Consider the following 24,909-nt stretch of genomic DNA (forward strand, 5'->3'; position numbering starts at 1 on the left):
GTAGTGTATTTTTCTCCAAATTTACCTTTTTACCTCTAAAATGACCTTGATCTTGAAAATAATAAATGTATATAAATTTGACTGTGGACACTGTTTAGTGTTGATATACATTTAAAAAAATTATTTCATGATAAGTATAAAAATATCATTACAGCCTATTATTTTTATTTTTCCATATCACACACTTAAGCGGCCATCGTGGACGCCATCTTGGATGTAGTAAATGCCACCAAGTGGCCAAAGTCACTTTTCATAAACACTGGACATTCTCCTAACACAACATGTGAAAATAATTTGTATAACACCCCGGGCACTTTTATCTCACCAATGTGGTCTTGGAACTCAGACTAGTGGGATGTGGGATTTAAATGTTAATATTAGGAAAGTTATAGTCATTATATTTGAAACAGGGGGACATTGAAGATATGCTTCATACTTTATAAATATAATTCTAGGTATCGTCAAATCTTTAAATACGCGTTACGCTTTTGAAAAGCGGCAACTGGAACTATAAACCAAAGGTTATTGTTCAGCACTTCGCCCTTTTCATTCAATAATATATTTCATGAATATTATAACCAACTAGAACTAAATACAAAAAATAAAATGTAACCTATTTGATACTCTTGTCAGATCTGTACTTAATCATAGTGCTGAAATTTATGGATATCATGATACAAAGGGTATTGAGCTCATCCATAAGAAATTCATTTCAAAATACTAAGATTTCGAAAAAAAAGAAGAATCTCAGTGCACTTTATGGCAACCCACTAGGTCGTCGCAATATAACAACTCAACGTAAAGCTATTCTTCTCATATAAGGAATTCAGTTAAATGGAAATTCTCTCGTTCGAAAAAAATGGTGAGTCAATGAATCATATGGATGAATGACGTCAATAGAAATAATAATACATACAATGGGATAATTGGGTCTATAGATCAAACAAATGCTAGAAAAAATCGGCATGGTTGATTACAGTCTCTTTCAAAATTTACCCCGTATACCTAATAGCCTATTAAACAAAGGCTATTTGATAAATATAGAGAGAGAGACATTAAGTATTGTCAACATATGTAGACGAATCAGCTGAATTAGAATCAACCATATGTAAACACTGTTAAATCCACATGATAGAAAACGAATACCATCTTCCACTGGTCTATCCATTTTAGTGAAATAAGGAAACACTAACTTAAACCATATTATTACCATTGTCATACACAACATAATTTTATATATCGTATGTCAAGTAAATCTTTTTCTATTGAAGTCAATCTAAGTGAACATTTGTGTAACTGTTTCACGCACATGCCATTTAGTTGACATCAATGTATGTATGTGCTATTTTATTTATACTACTGTACCTATTAAGATACCGAATAATATAGCATATTGAACTATACCACATTTTAAGTAAATAAGGAGAAAAAAAAGTTCTTTGTTTCCACCAAAACCTCCATAAGAGGTGTAGGTTGGTGTAGTGTACCTGATAACGACCAGACATTTCGGACATGTTTCAGACTTTCCATCTTGATCATGTAGATGCTTGTTATTTTGATTTGTGTGTAACATCATGCGTCTGGAGTATGCGGATTAAAAAATGTTTAGATCATGGCTTCTAGTTAGTTTATTACAGTAGGTAGGCATAACCTTTTTTATCTATTTTTATAAAGGTTACCACTATCGTAAAAAAATATATATTATAAAGTGGTTATTTCTTAATATATTCACTTAAAAAAATGCACATTTTTTTAGGAAAATAGGAAAAAAAACACCGTGCGGCAAAACAAGTGTAGCGTCAAAAGGATAAAAAAAAGAGTCGGTCGGGTAAATGGAAAAAGTTATTTTATTGTTAATATGCCATACTTTTGAAGGATGGTATGAACACATAACGTTTATGAATTTAAAATCCTAACTAGCTGTATACTTGTTATTGCACCTTCATGTCACCATCTTGTATTTGTTGGCATTGAACAATCATCAATCTTAAATGCAAAGTCTGTTTGCAACGGTATTGAAATAATACAAGAGCATAAGGAAGTTAAACAATTAATATTAAAAGGGTGCCATACTATATAATATCATGTGGTATGAATATAATGTTTATAAATTTAAAATCCTAACTAGCTGTATACTTGTTATTGCACTTTCATATCACCATCTTGTATTTGATGGCTTTGAATGTTCTATCATTTAAATCTAAATAAATACATTTTATGTTTACATAAGTTATAATCATGATTGACAAGCAAGCTTTGCTAAGCCTGTTTCCAAAGGACCGTGCTCGTATTTTGACCAGCCCAACTGCGTTCATATCCCCGAAAATGACATCAAACCCGCAGTCCATGTACTAATATTTACACCAATAGTTCATTATTTTATTCAGGAATTGTTAAAACAATACTTTATTTCATTTAAGATACATTTCAGTTATCCTTTAGTCATTTTGTATGAACCGGACGACCTTTTTGTGACCTCTGAAGGCAGAGTTTTGTAAGAAAGTCCTGGGCCATGCATATATAAAACACGCGCGCTTCATGGATTTTCAAAATCGCGACCAAGCGTTCATACTGCATGAACGCAGGAAAAATAAGAATCAATCATTAATTAGCCTTAGAACATGTAGCTATTATTTGTCTTTTTAGATATGGAGACAGTTTGGTTATACGGTAAGTTCAGTTAGTATTGACACAGACAGTAAAACGATCAATAAACGGACGTTAGCTTAGTATTTTTGCACATATTGGGTCTACCGTATAAACATTTGTTAATGCGTGTTGTTAACTTCATCGTTGATAGTTTTCAAATCTTTACTGCATTGGATTTCAATGGATAACCTTGTAATCTGCAGTATTTACTAACACGATTTGAAACAACTGTTTTATCAGCTCTTCTTAAATTCAAATGCATGAGCACATCGTTAACTAGTTCACCTTTGAAAGTTAACAACGACAACATTAACAACGTTGTTGTCTTTAACAAAGTTCTTAACAGTCGGCCCTTTAAGTGTATCTAATAAAAACATATAGTCGAACCCCGTTGCCTCGAACTCGCTTGGCTCGATGTTCTCGTTTTGCTCGAATAAGATATAAAGGATCAATTTCTTTTAACTGAACGTTGGCTCGATTTTATCGAGTCTCGTGTTGTTTTCAACGGTCCATGTAAGTTCCAGCCAAAGGGGTTCGACTGTACTTTGAAATGCACTTACCTTTGTGAAGGTCACCATTTTCTTGCACTTCTTTTGCTAAGAAGCCATCTCCATCGCTGGTGATGAAATTTAGCGGCTGGACAGATGTCATATCTCTGAAATTGAACACGTTATGGTGTGTAAGTTTATTTACACCCGCACCCGGATAAAACCTGGCTTTCGAGTGCTCCGAAAATATCTTTAGTCATATTATGTTTTTGGAGCATAGTGTATAGACAGAACGTAACCCTGGTTAGAGGTACCCTGGCTCTTTAACGTGTACCAGTTTATAGGACTGTCACACGGGACGCCCATTTCACGTCCCTCTCGAAAGACGATTAGTATTTTTTCGTGGAGCGGCGGAGAATCGAACCTGCGACCCCTGGATTGACAGTCAAGCATGTTACCACTAAAGCAAGATCAGCCACTTAACTTGTACACGTGTACATTTTCTGCTTAATTCCACGCTAACTTGACTACAACCAATTGGCAATCGATATTTTGTTGCTACATGCATCATGAACACGTTATCTGTGTACTACTTAAAACACGTCGTCTTCGAATTGTTTAAACAGGCCAGGTACTTAAAAAGGAGAACAAAATATAGTAGTGATGTTTTGTCATGGTCTAAAGGCCTAGTTTAAGCTGCTATAAGTGACCCCCCCCCCCCCCAATCTGTGTTAAGTACACAACCTCTATGTATTGATCTTAATCCACTTGCCTTGATCCCTCTTATCAGATCTCCGATCTGACTATCCTGCTGTGCAATTTCGGACGTTTTATTATAGAATTGGACCCTAAATGGCCCTGGGCCAATAAACGAATACACAGGAAAATGGCACCTACTGTGCCACCAGTGCAACTAGCAGAAGATGCACAGCAGGGGATTATCATGCCAAACATTCCTTAAACAAGGCCTTTAACATACAAATTCAAATTCAATTTTAAGTAACGAATTTTGGTTAAATGGTATGTTTAAAAAGTGTCAATACTATTTTAAATTGAAATTAATTTAAAGTGACAAATACAGTTATGCGTGAGATAGTTAAAGATTTACTCCCAAATAAGATGTACCACAGTTCATACGATTGTTTTAATCCACCGAAATTGACGAATAAATAAAAAAAAATGTTTTTATGAAAGATACCGTGTTTAATTTGAAAGAAAGGTGCAGAAAACACGGTATCTCTACTTTATGAGACGATAGTTGATCACTGTAAATATTTTAGGACTTTGACCTGTTGGGGTTAAGCTACAATTCAGCCCAAAGATTCAATACTTTATCACGAGTAAGCGGAAATCATTTCTATTCGTGGGAATGAAATTTCGTGGTTTGTCGATAGAGGACAATTTCGTTGGAACGTTAATTTCGTGGATTTAAAAAAAATCAATTCTGTGATTCTTAATCGTCTGCAATATTTATGTGAAAAACTACCGAAACAAGCTCAGTAGCCAAAAAATAAACATAGACCCGTTAAATGAAACTGGGTAAACGCCAAAGAAATAGAACACAAACACAAAAAAAACACAAACAAAAAACATGGATCAGCAGCACAAAACTCCACAACCAGCAAAGTATATATATACTAAATAAAAAAACTAGGTATGTTTATCAATGATTGTTCAGGTAGCATGTTCCGCTTGGGAACGGTCAGTTTGCAGGCAACTGAACAAAATCCTGTCAGTGTGCAGGAAACTGTGACAAGTCCTGTCAGTGTGTAGGAAACTGTGACAAGTCCTGTCAGTGTGCAGGCAACTGTGACAAGTCCTGTCAGTGATTATCCAGGCAACATGTTTGACCAGTATGTTTTTTAATATTCTTTGAGAAAAAATATCAAGCTATATTGATTACATAGGTTAAACTCTTTTACTCAGGTGAGCGATTTATGGCCATCATGACCCTCTTGTTTAATTCCATATAGGAGAAAAAAAAACGTAATACAATAGAAATTTGTCCCCGAAAGAGTAAGCAATTTATTTAAATGATGACAGAAATTTCAGAAACTATTTGATAGGAACACACAGGGAAGTTGAGAGGTGGTGTTCATATGTTTCATAACAACTTACGAGTTGACAGGCTTCAATTTTATTAGGCGTGATATATACATATAGAACATATATATACAGTGTAAGATAAAAATAATGTATGTAGAATACTTTTAAACATTTTAGGGTTGGGACGTTTGTTATTTCGAAGTAGTTGAAAGGGAAATACAGATACACAAGTTGATATGAAATGTATGTCATTGTTAATTTATTCAGTAAGTATGCATAATATGGTCATTTTTTATGTATGCTAAAAGATGTTAATATTGTTCACAAGGAATAAGTTTCACAATTGAAATGAACATCACGTTAATGTTGAACAAGAGCTGTCACAGAGACAGCGGGCTCGACTACCCGCCGTTTTTAAGTGTAAGGATTGAAAAGTTTTGGCGAAACATGCATGGATCACTGTTAGATAAGATTTCAATGCAATTCATGTGGTGAGATATTAACATAAATGTGGTTACATGGAAAATTTCAACCAGAATGTTTAAGTCTAATAATAAAGGGCAATTATTTGCAAAATACAGTTATATATCTTGGTTATTCAATTACATTGAGTGGTTGAATACCATTCTATAAAGTCTCAATGCAATACATCGAGTAGTTGCTGAGAGATTTACCTATGTGTGCTTACACGCAAAACCTTAACCAAAATTTCTATGTCGAATAATAAAGGGCAATTATTTGCATTAAATGAAACTAGAGCTATCTTACATGGGGAAGTTTGATGATTGAGTACACTTGTATGAGTCTCAATGCAATATATGAAGTAGTTGCTTTAATATTTATATAATGTGCGCTTGCACACAAAACCTTAATCATAATATCTAAGTCGAATAATAAAGGCCTATCATTTGCATTAAATGCAAAGTCAAGTTACCTTACTTGGTTAATTTATAGGTTGGATGGTTGAGTACCATTGTATCAAGTCTCAATGCAATACCTGAAGTAGCTGCTGAGATATTTACCTATGTGTGTTTGCACGCAAAACCTTAACCAGAATTTCTAAGTCGAATAATAAAGTCCTATTTTTTGGATTTAATGCAAATTAGAGCTATCTAACTTTGTTAATTCAGTAGGTTGGATTGTTGAGTACCATTGTATCAAGTCTCAATGCAATACCTCAAGTACTTAATGGGATGTTTACCTATGTGTGCTTGCACGCAAAACCTTAACCAGAATTTCTAAGTCAAAGCCTATAATTTGCATTAAATGCAAAGTAGAGTTATCTTACTTGGTTAATTAAGTAGGTTGGATGGTTGAGTACCATTGTATTAAGTCTAAATGCGATACCTCAAGAAGTAACTGTCATATTAACGTATGTGTGCTTGCAAGCAAAACCTTACCCAAGGTGTGACGCTGACGCCGACGCTTGGGTGAGTAGTATAGCTCTCCATATTCTACGAATAGTTGAGCTAAAAATGATATGAAAATACCATCTGCATGCAGACAGAACATGGAAACAAACAACAAAGCAAATGAAAAGTGTTTTGTACAAACGAGTAGTACAATGTTTTATTTACATATCAAAATCAACGTAAAGTAGTAATACATTCAGTAAATGTCTGTTTTGGAAATATGTACGTGAGCAAACTATGCATGTTTTGATGAGGTTGGCAATAAACACATGTGTAAATGCACATGAAATATGTATTAACATTATCAACATATACACTGAAAGAACATGTACAAATGTATGAATGAATCATTTTTGTGTTATCAGTGTTTATGCACCATTTTCAATAAAAGTTTCAGTATAAAGCAACAACTGGTACAAAAAATGTGGTCATTGCAGCATTGCTTTATTATAATAGATAGCACAGTGTAATTGCAAGCATGTTTAGTTGTGGAATACGAATGAGTAAGTAATGCTTATGAGTAAGAGCTGAGCATCGTTAATAAAGATTATTTATCATTATTCAGTAAAATATACATCGAAATTGGCTGATGAAATAAACAGAGCAACCGAAAAGTTTATGGTCAGTTTGTGGTACATCTCGTATTCAAAACAAGTGACAGTTTGTGTGCTCCTCCTCATAATGGTTTTCATGGCAACAGGGCAATGATCCATTTAGAACGTCTGAATGTTCTTCGGATAGTAGCTTGAAGGCATGTTACATCACAGCTGAGTACATCAAAGCTGAGTAAATCAATACCATGGTGGCGTTGACTTCCTGAAGGATTCAGTTTTCTGAAAGTACATGTACCACAAACATAGTCATTAATATTCATTGCATGATAGAATTAGGAAGTGACTACAACACAATTTTTTTTAACTAAATAAAAACTTCTATTTTTATTTTATGTGTGCTGAAATTTCTAAGTAGTTGTTCATTTTATATGCACACACAAACAGGTCTAGATGAACAAGAGACGTCATTTGAAGGTGAAATGGTGGGAACTGATTCATTTCTGAAAAATGCATGCATTTAAAGTATGATTGAAAAAGAAATGCAATGCAATGTAAAGCATTGTATGAAAATAAATAGTAAATAAAACCTGACCTGTTGGTATCTGAATTACATGCAAAATGTCAGCATTTAATGTTGATAAAAAATATACCAAACCCTAACAATACATATATGACAGATAACTGTGGTCTTGAGCCTATTTAAGCAACATATTTTTCAGAAACAGACTTTAAAACTCCTATAGTTCATCTTCAGGCTATATGCAACACATACTGAAAGTTTGGAAATGATATATTAAACAATAAATGAATGAGACAAATATTAGCACATGTGGTATTTTCATAAAAAGCAGAAACAGCCATTTCCCTCAAATGGTAAGCTGCAAACCTTTGAAGAGCCATTATTTCCTGATGCATTGGAATAATTTGACCAAGTTAAGTTTTCCTTGTAGCTTTTAATGGTGTCTATAGAACAGCACCACAAAAATGTCCTACCTGCTCTTTTAAGATTTTTTCGTAGCAAAATGAGGTTTTTGCACTTCTTTTGCGCTTAGAGTTTTATATAAATATGAGGCCCAAAGGGCCTATGCTCTACTGGCTGGGTTTGTGTGGTCAACATCTCTGTTTTCGAAAAGATGGGAATCTCAATACTCAAAACTGAAGACTGTAATATGTTCGCAAGCATTTATTACACAATAGCATTTTTTTTATACTATCAAGGCCCACAATCTAATCATTTCAAGGCCCATAATATAGGCATGCATGGGCAGATTTAGCTGGTTTTCGAAAGGAACCCAGCTCTAATGAATATCCAAATACTGTACAAGTTTCATCAAGATACAATCAAAACTGAAGACTGTATCGTGTTAACGAGCAATTGTTTAATGACATATATAATGATTTTTTTAACTATCAAGGCCCATAATCTAGGCATGCATGGGCGGATCTGGCTGGTTTTCAAAAGGAGCCGAGCTCTTATGGATATGTAGATACTGTACAAGTTTCATCGAAATACAATCAAAACTGAAGGCTGTATCGTGTTAACGAGCAATTGTTTACTGACACACTGTTTTTTGTATACTATCAAGGTCCATGATCTAGGCATGCATGGGCGGATCTGGCTGGTTTTCGAAAGGAACCGAGCTCTTATGGATATCCAAATACTGTACAAGTTTCATCAAGATACAATCAATACTGAAGGCTGTATCGTGTTAACGAGCAATTGTTTACTGACAAACTGATTGTTTTATACTATCAAGGCCCATAATCTAGGCATGCATGGGCGGATCTGGCTGGTTTTCAAAAGGAGCCGAGCTCTTATGGATATGAAGATACTGTACAAGTTTCATCGAAATACAATCAAAACTGAAGGCTGTATCGTGTTAACGAGCAATTGTTTACTGACACACTGTTTTTTGTATACTATCAAGGTCCATGATCTAGGCATGCATGGGCGGATCTGGCTGGTTTTCGAAAGGAACCGAGCTCTTATGGATATGTAGATACTGTACAAGTTTCATCGAGATACAATCAAAACTGAAGGCTGTATCGTGTTAACGAGCATTTGTTTACAGATGCACGGACGCACATACTACGTACAAATTACCATCGCATAAGCTCTTCTGGCCTTTGGCCAGTAGATCTAAAAATGACATAGAGCCATACTGAAATGCTTCAACTTGTCAAAATTTTGCTTTTTTATCCACTTATTATAGTTACATAGAAAGGTAACAGAACTGTTCAGTTTAACAAAAGAAATTTAGTGATAATGTGTTTATAGACAGACTAAACACCACTTTATGCCAAATTGTTTGCTTCTTGGACAAATTGCGCAACAAAAGAAATGGCAAGAAAACACCAAAACTGAAAGATTCATGAAAACTGCTAGTGTTTTCATGTTTGAGGTGGTATATGATGTAGAAAATGCAGAGATAGCATAAATATGCCCATTTTTTTTTTACTTTAAGTATCTGTTTTGAAGGCTAGATTTGGCATTAAATTCAAAGTACAGCACTTCACCAATGTCTATACGTTGCTTATTTACACCTGATTTGCTATAAATCTCACTCATTTGATCATTTACACACTCATTTGATCATTTACACACAAACATGTACTACAGAGCTGGCTTACATTTTCATTCTTCTGAAATGTTGGATTCAGAGCTGCATCTCCTGGATTCAGATTGCAGGACTACTGCCGGGAGGAAAAAGGCGCAGCTAACTGGAGGCCTGTAAACACTCATTTTAGGCATACACAACCTTTTATGTGGTCATAAATGTGATAAATATGCAGAAAAGCTCATGAATTGAAAGATTTTCAGGACAAAATTTATGAAATATATAGTCTTTTGGACATGTTGCTATCAGTTTTTAACAATTCAAAGGTTAATCTCATCTTCTTGAGTACCCAGATGCATTTTGAAAGCATTAAAACAAGACATGCTTAAAATTTCTTCTTACTTGGAGACGGTATTCCTTTCTCTGAAATCCTTGCTGAAAGCCGGTATGGAAAACCACATGAGACCACATTTTTACCAGCACTGTTTCTTGTCCTTGAAATTCCCCTGTGGCTACAGCAACCAGGCTGGCTATTGAAATAAACAATACATTAGGGTTTTAAGACATTTATAATGTATTAAGTTTGTTTTTTTAATGCATGAAGGGAAAAGGCTCTAATCTTTATGAAAGCGGCTCACTTTTTATTTCTTTTGCCTTGAGAAATGTCAAGTTTTTCAATGTATAAACTGAATAAATAAATGAATATATATTAATTAATGAAAGGTGGCATTATTTCTTTAAATTAGGGATCTCATTGTGTTGCTGTGATTGTCGAAGTAGATGTTTTCTTGTCCATAAGCTAAAAATCATATGCACACTAAATAAAACATCATTCTGCATCAAATGTGCAGTAAGTTTTGTTTAATTGCTTATAGAATTTTAAATTTATGTAATAGTGGCTTAAAAGAGCAAACAAAATGTGCGAATAGATGCACAATACAGACCAAAGACAAATACAAGTCAGCAGTTTCATTAGAAAATAATATTATTATCAAAGCCGCACCAGAAATGATCGACAAACAACATGAAAGAAATTCATTTAGGAATGGAACAAACAGTATCAATGGGCTTATATGACCCAAACTTACTCACTTTATATTTCAGTTTGGATACAATTTTCCATTATATGATCTTGAAGTTCTAACAAATTACATTATGTCGGCATGTTGGCATACACCAAGTACATCTCGGCCGGTCTGGCTGGTTCTTTACAGTTCCTCCCGGGTCTGTTTGAAATAATAAGAAAGGAAAATAAATAAATCAACAACACCTACCCAAACATACAATCATTGACGCCCTTATAGCCTATATAACATAATTAATTAACACATCTCTGGCATACCAGTTTAAATTGATGGGTTCATTTTTAAATGTTCCTCCACGACCAAAAGCTGCTCATGACAGGTGCGATGAAGCCAACACTTGAAGATGAACACAATATCACGTTTCAGTCAGAAAACTACTGATGTAACCTTAATCTGGCATTTTTCTTGGGCTTTATCTTATAAACACACGTCTTTATTACATACTGTAAACCTTATTTGAGAACAAAACAGTACGAAACTGGGGACGAACACAAACTTTGTGAAAACACATGGGTTTTTTACAAATATTTAAAGAATAGACATAAAATGTATTCATTCTTAATGTTTACACCTATTTACACAAGGTGTATTTGCAGTTTGAAGCTGTCAGCAACTGTTTCATGCATCAATCATCAAACATCTGACTAAGTGAAAACTAGATTCACTTCGCGGCAGCCATTTTGGATTTTTGTTTACATTTTTGCTAAGTCTATAAATGGACTGATAACGTTCATAGTCCAGTTGTTTTCGTATCAAATGTGATAAAAACTATAAGAGACCCCTCCCATGCTTAAAAACAAACCAAATAATCCTTTGTACTTGCCTTAAAACATGAAAAAACGTTTAATCAAATTTTCACTTTCGTTTTTCTTTTAGAAAAACCACGTTTTCAGTTAGTTTTCATTGAACTTGGTCTGGATCCCAGAATATTTCATCATCTAATTTTAACTATAAATAGCCACATGGTTCTCCGCAAATGTTAATATATGTGTTTTAAAGGGTGTATAAAACCGGTACCAGCATTGGGTCGCCTTCCGTGTAAAATTAATATTCATGAGATTCATAAGGGGATATTACTACAATCGACTTGGTATCACTACAGTACATTCCTACAACTACGTAGTAGGTCACCTATGGTCACGAAACTGTGTGAGCCACGAACGGCACGAGTGCATCAATTAACGAAAGGCATAATATACGTCTTCAAAATTAGCTAGATGAACTATACAAATTCACATCCTAATCTAAAGAAATTAAATAATAGAATAAACACGCAGATTCATGATTTAGGCCTCTTAATTAATATGTAGGTCACGCACATAAACAACGCACATTGACAGGTAAATATACAGTGTAAAAAATGAAGCAATTTCAATAACTGTCATGCCACGCACACGTAGATCCGTTCGTGTGTAACAATCTGATTATAAAATACTTACAATACACATTTATTCCAGCTGAAGTCCATGAGACACTCTTAGGCAGGGCGCTTACAAAATGGCGACGATCGAAAAGTGAAATGACTAGAATCTATGCTAAATACAAGCGGAGTAATCTGTATAATATACTTTATCGATATACGGTTTCAAAAAAGCATTCACTTCGTTAATTTGTTTATTGGTCAGTAAAATAGCGTTTAAATATCCTTTCATTTTAAAGGAAATTTAAGAATTGTTTGGAATCGATTAATCAATTATGGTAACTACTTTTTATACCGGCTCACACCTGTAACAATACATTTAGTTGTTCGCCGTTTTGGAGCGGTTGTGTATACATATATTGTCGTCATTTTGTGATTTTTTAAGCTGTATTTTCAGGGATATGCAAAATGTACGAGTTCATGGGTATATTACTAAACATCAATTCAGATTTGTTGAAGTTTAAAGATGTCATGTGTATTCAATCATTCAATGAGCGGATTATTTCGACCGCTTCACCGTGTAATCATTTGTAGTAACGATCTGGTGTGCCTACTATGAACGTGGCCCTGAAGGGCCCCCGTTTAAAAACAATTTTCATCCAAGAAAATTTGAATTAATTAATATTATGGATAAAACAGCTTAACCTACATAATGTTTCAACAAATGATGATAATCCTAAAATAGAATCACAAAGGGAGAAAAATACAACAACATACCTTTATGTATGACAGCGTAATATCACAGCAGTGAAGCAAAAAAGAAGAAACACAATATAGGTATAATCCACTTTGCATATAATTAACAGTTTAACTAACATAGCCTCGTTAACAAGTAGATATGTTTGTTTTGAGCCTAGCTATTACGTATCATTATTTATTCACACCACCTTAAGGTGATAAACCACCGAGTTTGTGTTCCGACTTCGGAATTTTATTTGTGACTACAAGGGGAGTACCTGAAGCATATTGAAATGGTCTTTCGTAAAATTCAGGGAGGTGTCAACATGGGAATGTCTTTCATTAGTTTGTTATTAATATGTTATAAGGGGTAGGAGCTGGATTGTTTTCTATACTTTAGGAACTTTTAAAGAACATATTAATGAAAGAACAGCTGTCAAGCGTTCTCTACATTTTAGATTCTGAACGCAAACATTAAAATAAAATACGACAAACATTACCTCTATCAATTGCCATTTCGATTTCGCACACACGGGTCGGCGGGTGGGGGGGGGGCACGCCTCCCTTTATTTGTCCAAGTTTATGCCATTATCGGAGTATAAAAGAAATAAAATTCTCTCAAAATACACCATATCCGACCTGAATTGTATTGTTTAAAAGCCATTCCAACATTCAGTTCCTGGAGCCGCCCCTGTTTGGGGCACAAAAATGATGTTTATGCCAAGACGAACTGGCGTATGACTAGTAACACCCTGCCTACTAAATGCACCTGATAAAATTGTTACACTTTGGTATTTCAGTTAGTAAACAGTTTAACCATGCTGCTGCATATAGCATGAGAATAAGGCCAAACGTAAACTGTACAACACGCCCGGGAATCACTGCAGCCACATCTTTCTGTTATGCTGTAAAAATTCACCAACGCATCTTCCGTTGCAATCGAAACACAACGGCTTTTTGTTTCACCGAAAACAACCTCGGATGTATGCCGGTGCATTAGTAAAAGTAGTTCATAGAATTTATGATAACAAAATAAAATAATTTTAATCAATTAATTGTAAGCGTGTTATTTGCCTTACTAGGTTCAAATTGATTCCTAGTGAATAAAGTGTTATATTGCTCAAATGATTAAGATTCCTTAGAGTAAAGTCCTTAAGCTTAGATGCTGAATCGAAATACAACGCGTTCTACTTGCAGTGTCGTTAAAAAATCATATATTTTTTTTCCGAAATTATAAACCGACCATATTCATCGATGTTTTTTTCGATGGAAATGGTCGAAAATATGCTTCCGTTGTGATGCTTGAAAATGGAAGTAAACGGTAAGTATGGTTTGAGGTTTTTCCTTTGCAGAGGGTTATACGCCTAAAGATCAAAACTTTGGAATCGTAGCCCCACACATGATCGACATTGTGTTGTTTGAAATATAAAAACTCTGAAAAAAAATGAAATCTGATCGTATAAAATTTGCATAACTTGTTAAAGTTTAATATGGACATAGTCAAAACTTAGATGTGAAAAACGGACTATAAAAAATGTTCTTATTGAATATCCGTTGTTTATAACTGTTTTCGCTGAACAGAAGGTGCGCTCAATTTCGGAGAAAAAATATGTGCATTTCCATGTGCACGAAATGTGCGTTAATTAAACATTTAACCAGTACCTGATTAGTTGTTGAGAGTGACGTCATTATGTCATGTAAGACAAAAAAGGTGTATTGATTTTGGAAAATGGAAGGAGTACAGTTCACAAACCTACAAATAAAAACTTTGTTCGACTTTCAGGACCTAATGACACAATTCACAGCAACAAAAGATACAGAAATCATTTTTTTAATAATGCAGATTCCGTGCGCCATATTTCAGTTAAAATAATTATAGAATATTTTTTAAAGCTGCCCTCTCACAGAGTGACCATTTTGACAATTTTTGTCTTAAAAATGAGCCAATTTTTGCGAAAATATCTGAATACCAGTGATACAAGACTGCAGACAAATGATCAGATCGCAGTTTTTTATATTTATGTTCGCAAATTGATATTTACGGCTAAAAGCGATACGTACGCTTTAAGGAAAATGAGTTTTTCGGCAGTTTTCCAAACGATTGAGATCTGTTATTTTGTGAATCATTTAAGATGAATAAAATGAAGAAATTGAGACCACACTCAGCTTATTCCGAGACAAAAAAAACATCAACAAAAAAGTCAAAACAATCGATGTGTGAGAGTGCAATATTAAAATACATTTTTTTCTCGAATTTGAACGCACCTGCTCCGTTATATTTGTGAATATTTACGGCTCGATTCTCCAACGTGTCAATATAATTATGCGGCACTGATCATTGCTGTTAAAAATGAACATAACATTTTAAGACAAACCAGTAATGTGAATCATTTTAATTTACAACAAGAAAGTTTTTTTTGGTAATTTACTATCAAACATATACAAAATTGCGTTGTGAAATCCAGTTAAAGTGAGTGTTTGTTTTAACCTTTGGATCAGAATTTGTCATCAAAATGGCTTTGTTTTATCAATTTTCACAGAATTTACGTATGAATTTAAGATTCAGTCGAACCCCGTTAGCTCGAACTCCCAGGGACCGGCGAAAGCATACATCGAGCGTTTGGAAATTCGAGCCAAGCGGAAAAGAAATTGGTCCTTTACTTCCAATTCGAGCCAACGAGGAAATCGAGTGAAGCGAGTTCGAGTAACGGGGCTTGAGTGTAACATGCAATTGGAATTAAATTTTACCAAACAATATGGTTCTTCAGATTTTCAACTAGCCAGTAGTGATCCTAATAAAAAAACAAATTACAAGTAGAAGGCTGTCAGCATTTACGATTGTAAAATTGCCAACGTCCTGCTTACATATTATCGTTTAATTAGGCCACAATATAAAAATGGTTTGTTTGGAGTCTTCCGATCGAATCACAAAAACACCCGGACGCTGAAATTTTGCTTTAATCTCTCCGGTCATATTTTAAATATTTTTTATTATTACCGAAGGAATTGAGGAGTACACATAAACAACCTAATCCTTATCCGTCCAAAGGCGGGTCGTGCAAGGTCAAACAAATTATTTTAATTGTGGCCCAAAGTTGAACATTATTAATGTTAAAACAGACAGTAGAATGATTTGCATTTGCATGTTTATGTCATGTAGGTCCAACAATTCTCACCATGTTTTTGACCCTTGGTCATGGAAGTCGCTCTTACAATTAAATAAGCACGAACGTACAAAATGGCTCGAAGATTACAATATGGCATCAGTGATCTGTCAAATATAGCTGTAGATATATAGTTATGGTAACAGCTGTAATTAATAGCCATTGTTGTATTTCAAAGCAGAGCTACAGCTTTAATCAAATTAATGTTGTTGTCTTTTATTTATAGCTACAGCTACAAGGTATAATTGTAGCTGTTCAATAATCTTTGATCTGAGATAATCGATTTTGATCGTCCAGAGCTAATCAATTATCATTGGTATGAGAAAACAAGTAAGCATTGATCTGATATAATCAATCTTCATTGATATTGTATTATCAATAATCACTGGTCACAGAAAGCCAATCTTCTCCGATAAGGGATATTCAATAATCTTTGATCTGAGATAATCAATAATCATTGATCTGAGATAATCAATTATCATTGTTCTGAGGTAATCAATAATCATTGGTCTGAGATAATCAATAATCATTGGTCTGAGATCTTTTTTATGATAACTGACACAGGAGGACAAAAAAGATAAGGACCAATAACAAAAAATCATGTGTTATACCCCGGTATTGGGGGCTGGATTGAGATCACTGATAGTCTAATTAAACTAGGCATTTGAAGGCTAAAAACAAACGCTCCACAATGGTAACAAAGAAAACAATACTAAAGGGTCATACTTTGGTCAAAATTGAGACAGCAGAAATTTCTTACTTGACGATCATCTGTGAAACTTTGACACATATCCTTAAATTGACGTATAATGAAATCGGAACACAAATAGCATTTTCTAGCCCCCACCCCCCCCTCCCCCACCCTTATCTCATTTCGGTCATATTTTAATTTTTTGAAGACCCGAACATGTATATGTAATAGTTACTGCACCCAAATCCGACTTATTGAAGTTTTACAAAAGTTCTACATATTTTTAGTGATAAGGGTTGTGTGTCAGAAATGATAGGTACCATTGTGTCAAACTTACCGTGCAATAAGTAGCATGCGTATATTGATTTATCGTTATTATTTATCTGCACGCTACATTATTGGAAGTAAGAGCTATGCCTACTGGTTCCTGTCAGGATAAGATATTTACGGTACAAGCTATGAATGTCGACTATACACCGTTACAGGTGCCAACGATGGATGGCGACTCTACACCGTTACAGGTGCCAACGATGGATGCGACTCTACACCGTTACAGGTGCCAACGATGGATGGCGACTCTACACCTTTACAAGTGCCAACGATGGATGGCGACTCTACACCGTTACAGGTGCCATCGATGGATGGCGACTCTACACCTTTACATGTGCCAACGATGGATGGCGACTCTACACCTTTACATGTGCAAACGATGGATGGCGACTATACACCGTTACAGGTGCCAACGATGGATGGCGACTCTACACCGTTACAGGTGCCAACGATGTATGGCGACTCTACACCGTTACAGGTGCCAACGATGGATGGCGACTCTACACCGTTACAGGTGCCAACGATGGATGGCGACTATACACCGTTACAGGTGCCAACGATGGATGGCGACTCTACACCGTTACAGGTGCCAACGATGGATGGCGACTCTACACCTTTACATGTGCCAACGATGGATGACGGAATTTGCAAACGTACGGGTACAAACAATTGCTGTTGGTGCCAACTATGGTTTTCGTCTATCCACAGAACTTCGTTGAGTAATATTGCGCATTAGGGCTGTAGCGCAGCAGTGCTTTACCCATAATTCATAGTTGTCAAAAGGGGCGGATCAAGTATTCGACGTTAGAGGGGGCGTAACTTAGGGGCGTAACCCTTTGACTTGCGCCCTTCCCTTAGGACCGAGTTTTACTTGGTTTAAAGTGATGGCGGGTTTTGGGATACGCCCGCAAGAAATTGTAACCAATTTCTAGTCCAAAACTTCGATGATTTGACGCCGGATGTGCCCCCCCCGGAACCGCTAGTGGTCAATATTAGAATCCAAGCCATTTTTACTGTTTTATTTTACAGTTCACACTGCAACTCATTATGCTGATTTTATTAACTCTACAGTCATGCTTATCTTTCATTGAAGGACTTAGTCGTAACTTTAATTAACTTAAATCTGTATAAACGTCAAAAATGGCAATTCATATTTATTCCTCTAATCTACCTGCTTATATTCAATGCTAGCTGAAGATCAATTCAATAAAAAATGTAGCGAATTAATGAAACTACGACACAAATATAGTTTCAATATCTTCATTGAAACAGTTCCCTGTATCGATCACCTTCGTAAAATGCGTGCAAATGAACTTATAAATGTCAGATTATTTTTTTTGTAAGTTTGTTTATGTTTAAATTAAAATTACAAATAAACATATTTTTTTCGTTTTATTTATACAGGAAACGGTTTATCAGCTATTTTCCTAATAAAAGATCCGAGATTCCATTATCACATCTTTGTCTTGATATATCAATGTTTCTTTTCATGAAAACACCACACGCGAGAATCGAGTTTACCTCACAGTTTTTCCGAAACAATTATGATTCCTAAACATTTTTCCTATTGTCAGTCCATTTACTGTACTCTGTTGTGTCATTATTTGCTGCCTCATTGCAAGCTTTGTTTCTATGGAAACGTAGCCAATAAACGGGTTTCGCTTCCCTTGTTTCTTTATTGTCATTCTATACTGGATGAGGTGAGAGTTGTCTAGAGGTATAGGGGTCCGCCTCTCACTCAAGAGGTTGTGAGTTCGATCCCCAGCAAGAGTACACTCTCATGGGGTCTAAAATGGACACCAGTACTGGGTTCTGCACAGGAAACGGACTTGAGCATTTAGAATAAACTAAACTATCTATCATCGCAAACGAGTCATGTTTTTGGTTGGAAAGTTTTGGTGTCAGCCCGCAACGAAATGCTTCCAGGTCGTTGTGTCCCTTCAAGAATTTCTTAAAAACAGTGTTTTTTCTAGCTTAGGTAGCATTTGATAATGTGTACGTTGCATTCTAGTGTGTATTTTTAATTGTACACATGATTTATATCATATTTGAATACATCGATGTGGTTTTGAATGATATTTTGCAGAAACTCTTTCAGACAAAGTGTTCATAATTTGCGGGGAAAATAGAGTTTAGGCTGCAATCTTTTCTGCAAGTTCATAATCAAGTGGTGGGCTGAATTAATTTTACATTTAACAAAGAAGAGAATCTCGTTGTGAAAACGGTAGATTCACGTTCACGGTTTTAACTTTCAAATTAATAATTTTATCTATCGAAGCATACCGGCTCATTTTTTACACTGCTAAGTTCTTTTTAACTTAATTAAGTTGATACATTATCTTTATTCTTTTAAGGTTTGTCTGATACTGATAACTGCTTTGTTCTAAACCGTATTGAATGGACTCAGTTTAGGAAAATGCACATTTTTTTTGCATCAAGTTACCGTTTTAACCGAGACCGTTTTGTCCGCGTATCATCGGGATCATTTCAGGCGCTTATTGCAGCATAATAAGGCGTGAGACCACAGTTATATTTACTATATGTTTCATATAGACACTAACCTGGCTTTTTACTTTATACACATCCCAATTGAAAAACAAGGACATGGCATCTCTAGAACAATTCAAGACACAAAATATAATCACAAGAAAACACCATGTTGACCATTGACCCGACTGTCAAAATTGAGTTCAAATACAGAACCCTTCCGCCAAGGAGTCAATCGGCTATAAACAACTAATTTTCAGACTTCCACAAGCTATGATTTTTCCAATATTTACACTGAAAACTATCAATTTCTGCAATAGAGTGTCAAATTCAGTCAAGTTCTCTGCAAAAAGAACATTTTTTGCTTCTTTTTCATTCAATTTTATTAAAAAATGGTACTTGAACACTAGCACTCTTTTTCTGTATTAACATCCGGTCAACGGGGGGCAGATAACTGTGGTCTTGAGCCATAAGTAGTCAAAAATAAGTGTAATGGCGACCTAGGCGATATTTAGCCGATTGGGTATATATTTTAACTCGGATTCCTGCCACTTTTAGGAATAACCGGTAAATTGTTGTGCCAGCTCGGTGTAAAAATAATTATTCATTGCTCAGAACGCAGTAATGCTTAGGGTTGGTGTCCCAGCTAGTTCATTCGTGTTTTAACTGGACGTGTATCTGTTCATTACGAAATGGGGTTGGAAAGATTCTTCTCTTGTCAATGATATAACCAAAGCGGATTTTGAGCTATAATAGTATGTTGAAATATGTTCTGCATCATAATTACAAGTCTCTGTGGCTTTCATTGTAGTATGGATATATTGATGCACTAATTGCATGCAATATTTCCCATAAAAGTAGACGAGTTCAAGTAATATTAACGAGATGCGAAGTAAAACCTTACTGAATGAGAACAGGTGGAGCGAGCGCAATCAGATTACCAATTAGATTTCACTTAATCACTACTAACTGACTAAGAATGTAACCTATCTTTTGATTGGCCGCTGTATTCGGCGCACAACCTTAACTATGCACGCATCTGGCGCGTGATGTTATTGGCGTCTGCTAAATTATGTTGTAAACCTTTTCAATAGCGAAGTACTATTTTCGATTGAAAATTATTCTTGAAAAGGACGGAAAATATTTTTGTGAGTTAAAATGAATTATATTTTGAAAACTGTTTGATTTTGAAGAACCGTATTCCACGTTCTTCCGTTGTTTTAATTTACAGTGATTTTGATGAACAACATACTGTTCATACAATGCTCAAATAAATGTATTCTGACTGAATATAAACAAAACAATTGTTTTAAATTGGCAGAAACTATAACGGTCAGGGAAAGATCATTTCTGAAAATTGCAATGCTTACACAGATTCTGAGTAGGCGGAGCTTAAATATTACTAAATATACACAGTTAAGCCGTTACATCGGCTGAAAATGTACGCTGAATGAAGGAAGAGAAAATAGGGTATATAAATATCATGTTAACACGAAAGGGTGTGCATTCAAAATTGAACTTCATCACTGACAGGAATGATTAAAACACATAAAAATAGTAGTTTATCACTGCTTTCAATATTATGAGATCTGTCTTTGTTACGTGGTTATCAACTTCCATTCCGAACCATGGCGACAAGCATCGGGAATGAAAGTGTTGGATTATTTCATACAAACATGACAAATGTTTCAACAGTGTTTGAATCGGAAACATTGTTTAGTCACAGCCTTATACCTGCCTTAACCGTCTGTTACTTGTTGGCAATATGGACTATAGTTATTCACGGCATACTTTTGTTGGTCTTCATTTCCAATCGGCATAAGCAATGGATACAAAAATGGAAAGGAATCATCAGCCTCGTTTTCACAGACTTTCTCTCCGGATGGGGATACCTGGCATTTTTACTGGCACAGAATTTCCCAAACATGGACTTCTACCCGTGTATTCTTCCAACAGGATTTTACATGGCGACACAACTTTCAACGTCGTTTCATATCCTCCGAATTTGCATTTATCGACTGGTGTCTGTTGTTAAAAAGGGACGAATGGAACCAGAAAGCACACAATCTGCGGTCATTCAGTATTACGGAATATTAATTTTATCAATTCTTATAAGTTCGTCCAACTTTTTATGGCTGAAGAAGAAAGATTCGTATGCATTATGCGTGTTGAGCGAACTTGCTGGTCCAGAATTTCGTAATGCGTGCATTTTCATTCTTTGTATACTAGGGACACCGTGTCTTCTTACAACAACTGTTTATTTTATACTCATTTGTGTTATTAATTGGAAAGCCAAAAAGGTCAATCCTCATCCGAATGAATCTAATCGAAGTTTACCAGCAAACCAGCTAAATAACTCTTACGGGCGAACAAGAATATCGGAAGACCAGCCGCATAATTCTAATGGGATTTCAAGGATACCAGGAAACCATCCGAATAATTCTAGCGGGCGAACAAGAATACCGGAAGACCAGCCGCATAATTCTAACGGGATTTCAAGGATACCAGGAAACCATCCGAATAATTCTAGCGGGCGAACAAGAATACCGGAAGACCAGCCGCATAATTCTAACGGGATTTCAAGGATACCAGGAAACCATCCGAATAACTCTTACGGGCGAACAAGAAAACCGGAAGACCAGCCGCATAATTCTAACGGGAGTTCCAGGATACCGGGAAAACATCCGAATAACTCTAATGGCCGAGCAAGAGTAACACATAGCTTTAACGGGACAACAAATATACCGGAAAACCAGCCCTGTACTTTTAACGGAAGATCAAGGTTACAGGAAAAACAGCCGAATGCGGCTACCAGTGTCATACATGGAAATCGTCAAGCTGCTGGTAAGATTGCAGCATCCCCACCACAGGGCGTGGAAAGTAACGTTGTTGTCAATATTACGATAAGAAAACATTATAAAAAAATCATGTCAACTATTGGACTAATGCTGCTTTTTAACAATCTAGCAGTGTTGCCATATTGTGCCACCTTGCTCTACACTATAGTGCAGGAAAGACTGGTCATAGCGCCTAATCATATTTGGGCAGCCGCGGCTGTTATGCTACAAATGAACAGTGCTTTGAGTCCATTTATTTACTGTCTTAAAGTAAAACCCGTAAATGAAGCATTTAAATCAATGTTTACTTGTCGGGAATGACGCCTATTACGTGAAAAATTGTCATGATATCTTATTGCGTACTACGTATACATAAGAAATAACAATCGACACTTTCTACTTAATTTGCCAATTTGACTCTTGATTATTATGTTGTCGTTGAGCGTCATTAATGTGGCCTTTTGTGGACTGTGTTTACTAAAATGATTTGCTACTGGGTGTGTCCGCGTACTTGTCACTGTTTTAGTAATGTTTTGTTGAGTACGGTGTTAATTTTAGCGTTAATCACAACATAGAAGAGTGAAAACATGTATTCCTTGTTATATCATTAATTTAAATAGTAGCAGTTGTTTTGTTAATTTATCCAAAATTGAGCGGGGGGTGTTTTGTCAAATGGGGGGGGGGGGGGTCCGGCTCCCGTGGAAAAGCTCGTTGCCCAACCCTTTTGTATTTCAATTATTAGATACCACAAACAACGTTACATTGAACTGTTTGTGTTTTCCTTTATAAACAATGTTACACTGAACTGTTTGTGTTTTCCTTTATAAAGAATGTTACTGTAAACTATTTGTATTTTTGTCTTCATAAACAAAGTTCCATTGAACTGTTTATGTTTCTCTGTTGTTTGTTTTATATTGTGTAAATGTATCTTCATACAATAACCTGCATAAATTAATAAATATGAGCCTTAGTATTCCAACAGTATTGTTTACGGTCCCTAAGTAACCCTAACCTGATGTTACATTGGAGGTATGGCCCATCGCTTCCCTCTGGTCAAATCGAACGAACAGTTCGTGCACTGTATTTTTGGATTATTACCCGTCATGATTTATTTAATCAGCAAGCAAAAAAAACATTTTTTTTGTTTGAAAGATTTCTGCTGAAGGATAATTTTACCTTTTTAAAAAAATGATGTTTTAGGTTATTTAAGTATACTATTCCAACAACACATTTAAGTTTCATAGAAACACGTTGAAAGAATGTTAATTACATTGCAGTAACTGGTGAAAATTTTTCACGCAGCTTAAAGGATTTTATCAGTGAAACACTCACTTTAAACTAGCCTTGTTTAAGTCATAAGAAAAAAAACACAAAAGTATTAGAAATAATCACACATACATATATCACATAAAAATAGGAGAAGTTTGAAATAGTGTCAGTGTTTTTCTCTCAACTTTTGAGGGAATAAAGTCGAGGCCCTCAGATAGAGGAATAATAATAATAATATAGACACAAAGGGGAATAATACAACCATGATTCCTATAGTGTTCAACTTGTTTGTAGCCTTGTTTTAACCCCGGTTTGTTTTCAACCTTTTATTCAACAACCCTATTGACATATTCATGAACGTCACTTTATTGTTTCATTTGCTACATGTTAGGAGGTCAATGCTCCTGAAAAAAAAATAAAGGTTTTTTTATCTAGGTATGGGAAATATATAGACTTTTTCAGGAGATGAATGGAACCGCAAACCACAGCTTGTTAAGAAAGCAAACAAATGACAATGGTGACGTAAGTTCGCTTAATTCAGGGTACTCGCACAAGGTGTATGAGAGAAGAGGCCACGTCCATGGTGGAAAAGGTCTTAACAACCGGCGTCGCTCCGTATGGCGTGGTTGAGTGTACAACGCCCTGAAAATGAGAACACAAGTAAATGCAATACTTGAAGACATGCAATTACTATTGAAGCCCGATATATCAGAGTAGCGTGTAACCGCATTACAGCAGTGAGAATCGCTTAAATTTTGGCCTTGCAATTCTGCTGATCATTAGGAGAAAAGTTTGACACATGTTTACAATAAAAAACTAGTTTATAATTATTATATAAATATTGAAGTCTTTGAAGGGTGGCAGTATAGCTTGTAAACAGTGTATATGTATGATTTTAGATCTATTTATCTATTTTAGATTTGTTTTTGGTGTGCTTTAGTCTCTTATAACTCACACACTGAGTGGCAATACATGTTGAAAGGTATATTTATTATGTGATGTATATATGCTGTATTGATTATACGTTCATAAACTATCAAATATTAGTGAAGACTATATAGCATCGGGATACAGGGCCCTCCTGAGGGTTGACGACTGTATGCTTTGTTAATCCGAACAACGGATAATTGCTTCAATATCTATAAACTTGTCGTTAATTGCCTAATACCCCATCACAACGTTTCCATGGGCACAGACGACATCGCCTTTCACACATTGGCAATTAACGACCAGGCTGTAGC

General features: G+C 35.4%; 1 protein-coding gene across 1 annotated transcript in view; it reads right to left on the reverse strand.

Annotated features, from left to right (window-relative positions):
- LOC128221378 (solute carrier family 22 member 4-like) overlaps positions 1-13,018 on the reverse strand; it is a 46,872-nt gene extending 33,854 nt beyond the window's left edge. The window contains exons 1-2 of the mRNA XM_052929990.1: positions 12,930-13,018; positions 3,210-3,304 (exon numbers count right to left, since the gene is read on the reverse strand). Of these exons, the coding sequence (XP_052785950.1) occupies positions 3,210-3,300 (91 nt within the window). The 5' untranslated portion in view covers positions 3,301-3,304; positions 12,930-13,018. The remainder of the gene's footprint in view (positions 1-3,209; positions 3,305-12,929) is intronic.
- Positions 13,019-24,909: the final 11,891 nt, after the last annotated feature.

Source organism: Mya arenaria, chromosome 2 (assembly GCF_026914265.1).
Source record: "Mya arenaria isolate MELC-2E11 chromosome 2, ASM2691426v1".
Lineage (NCBI taxonomy): Eukaryota > Metazoa > Mollusca > Bivalvia > Myida > Myidae > Mya > Mya arenaria.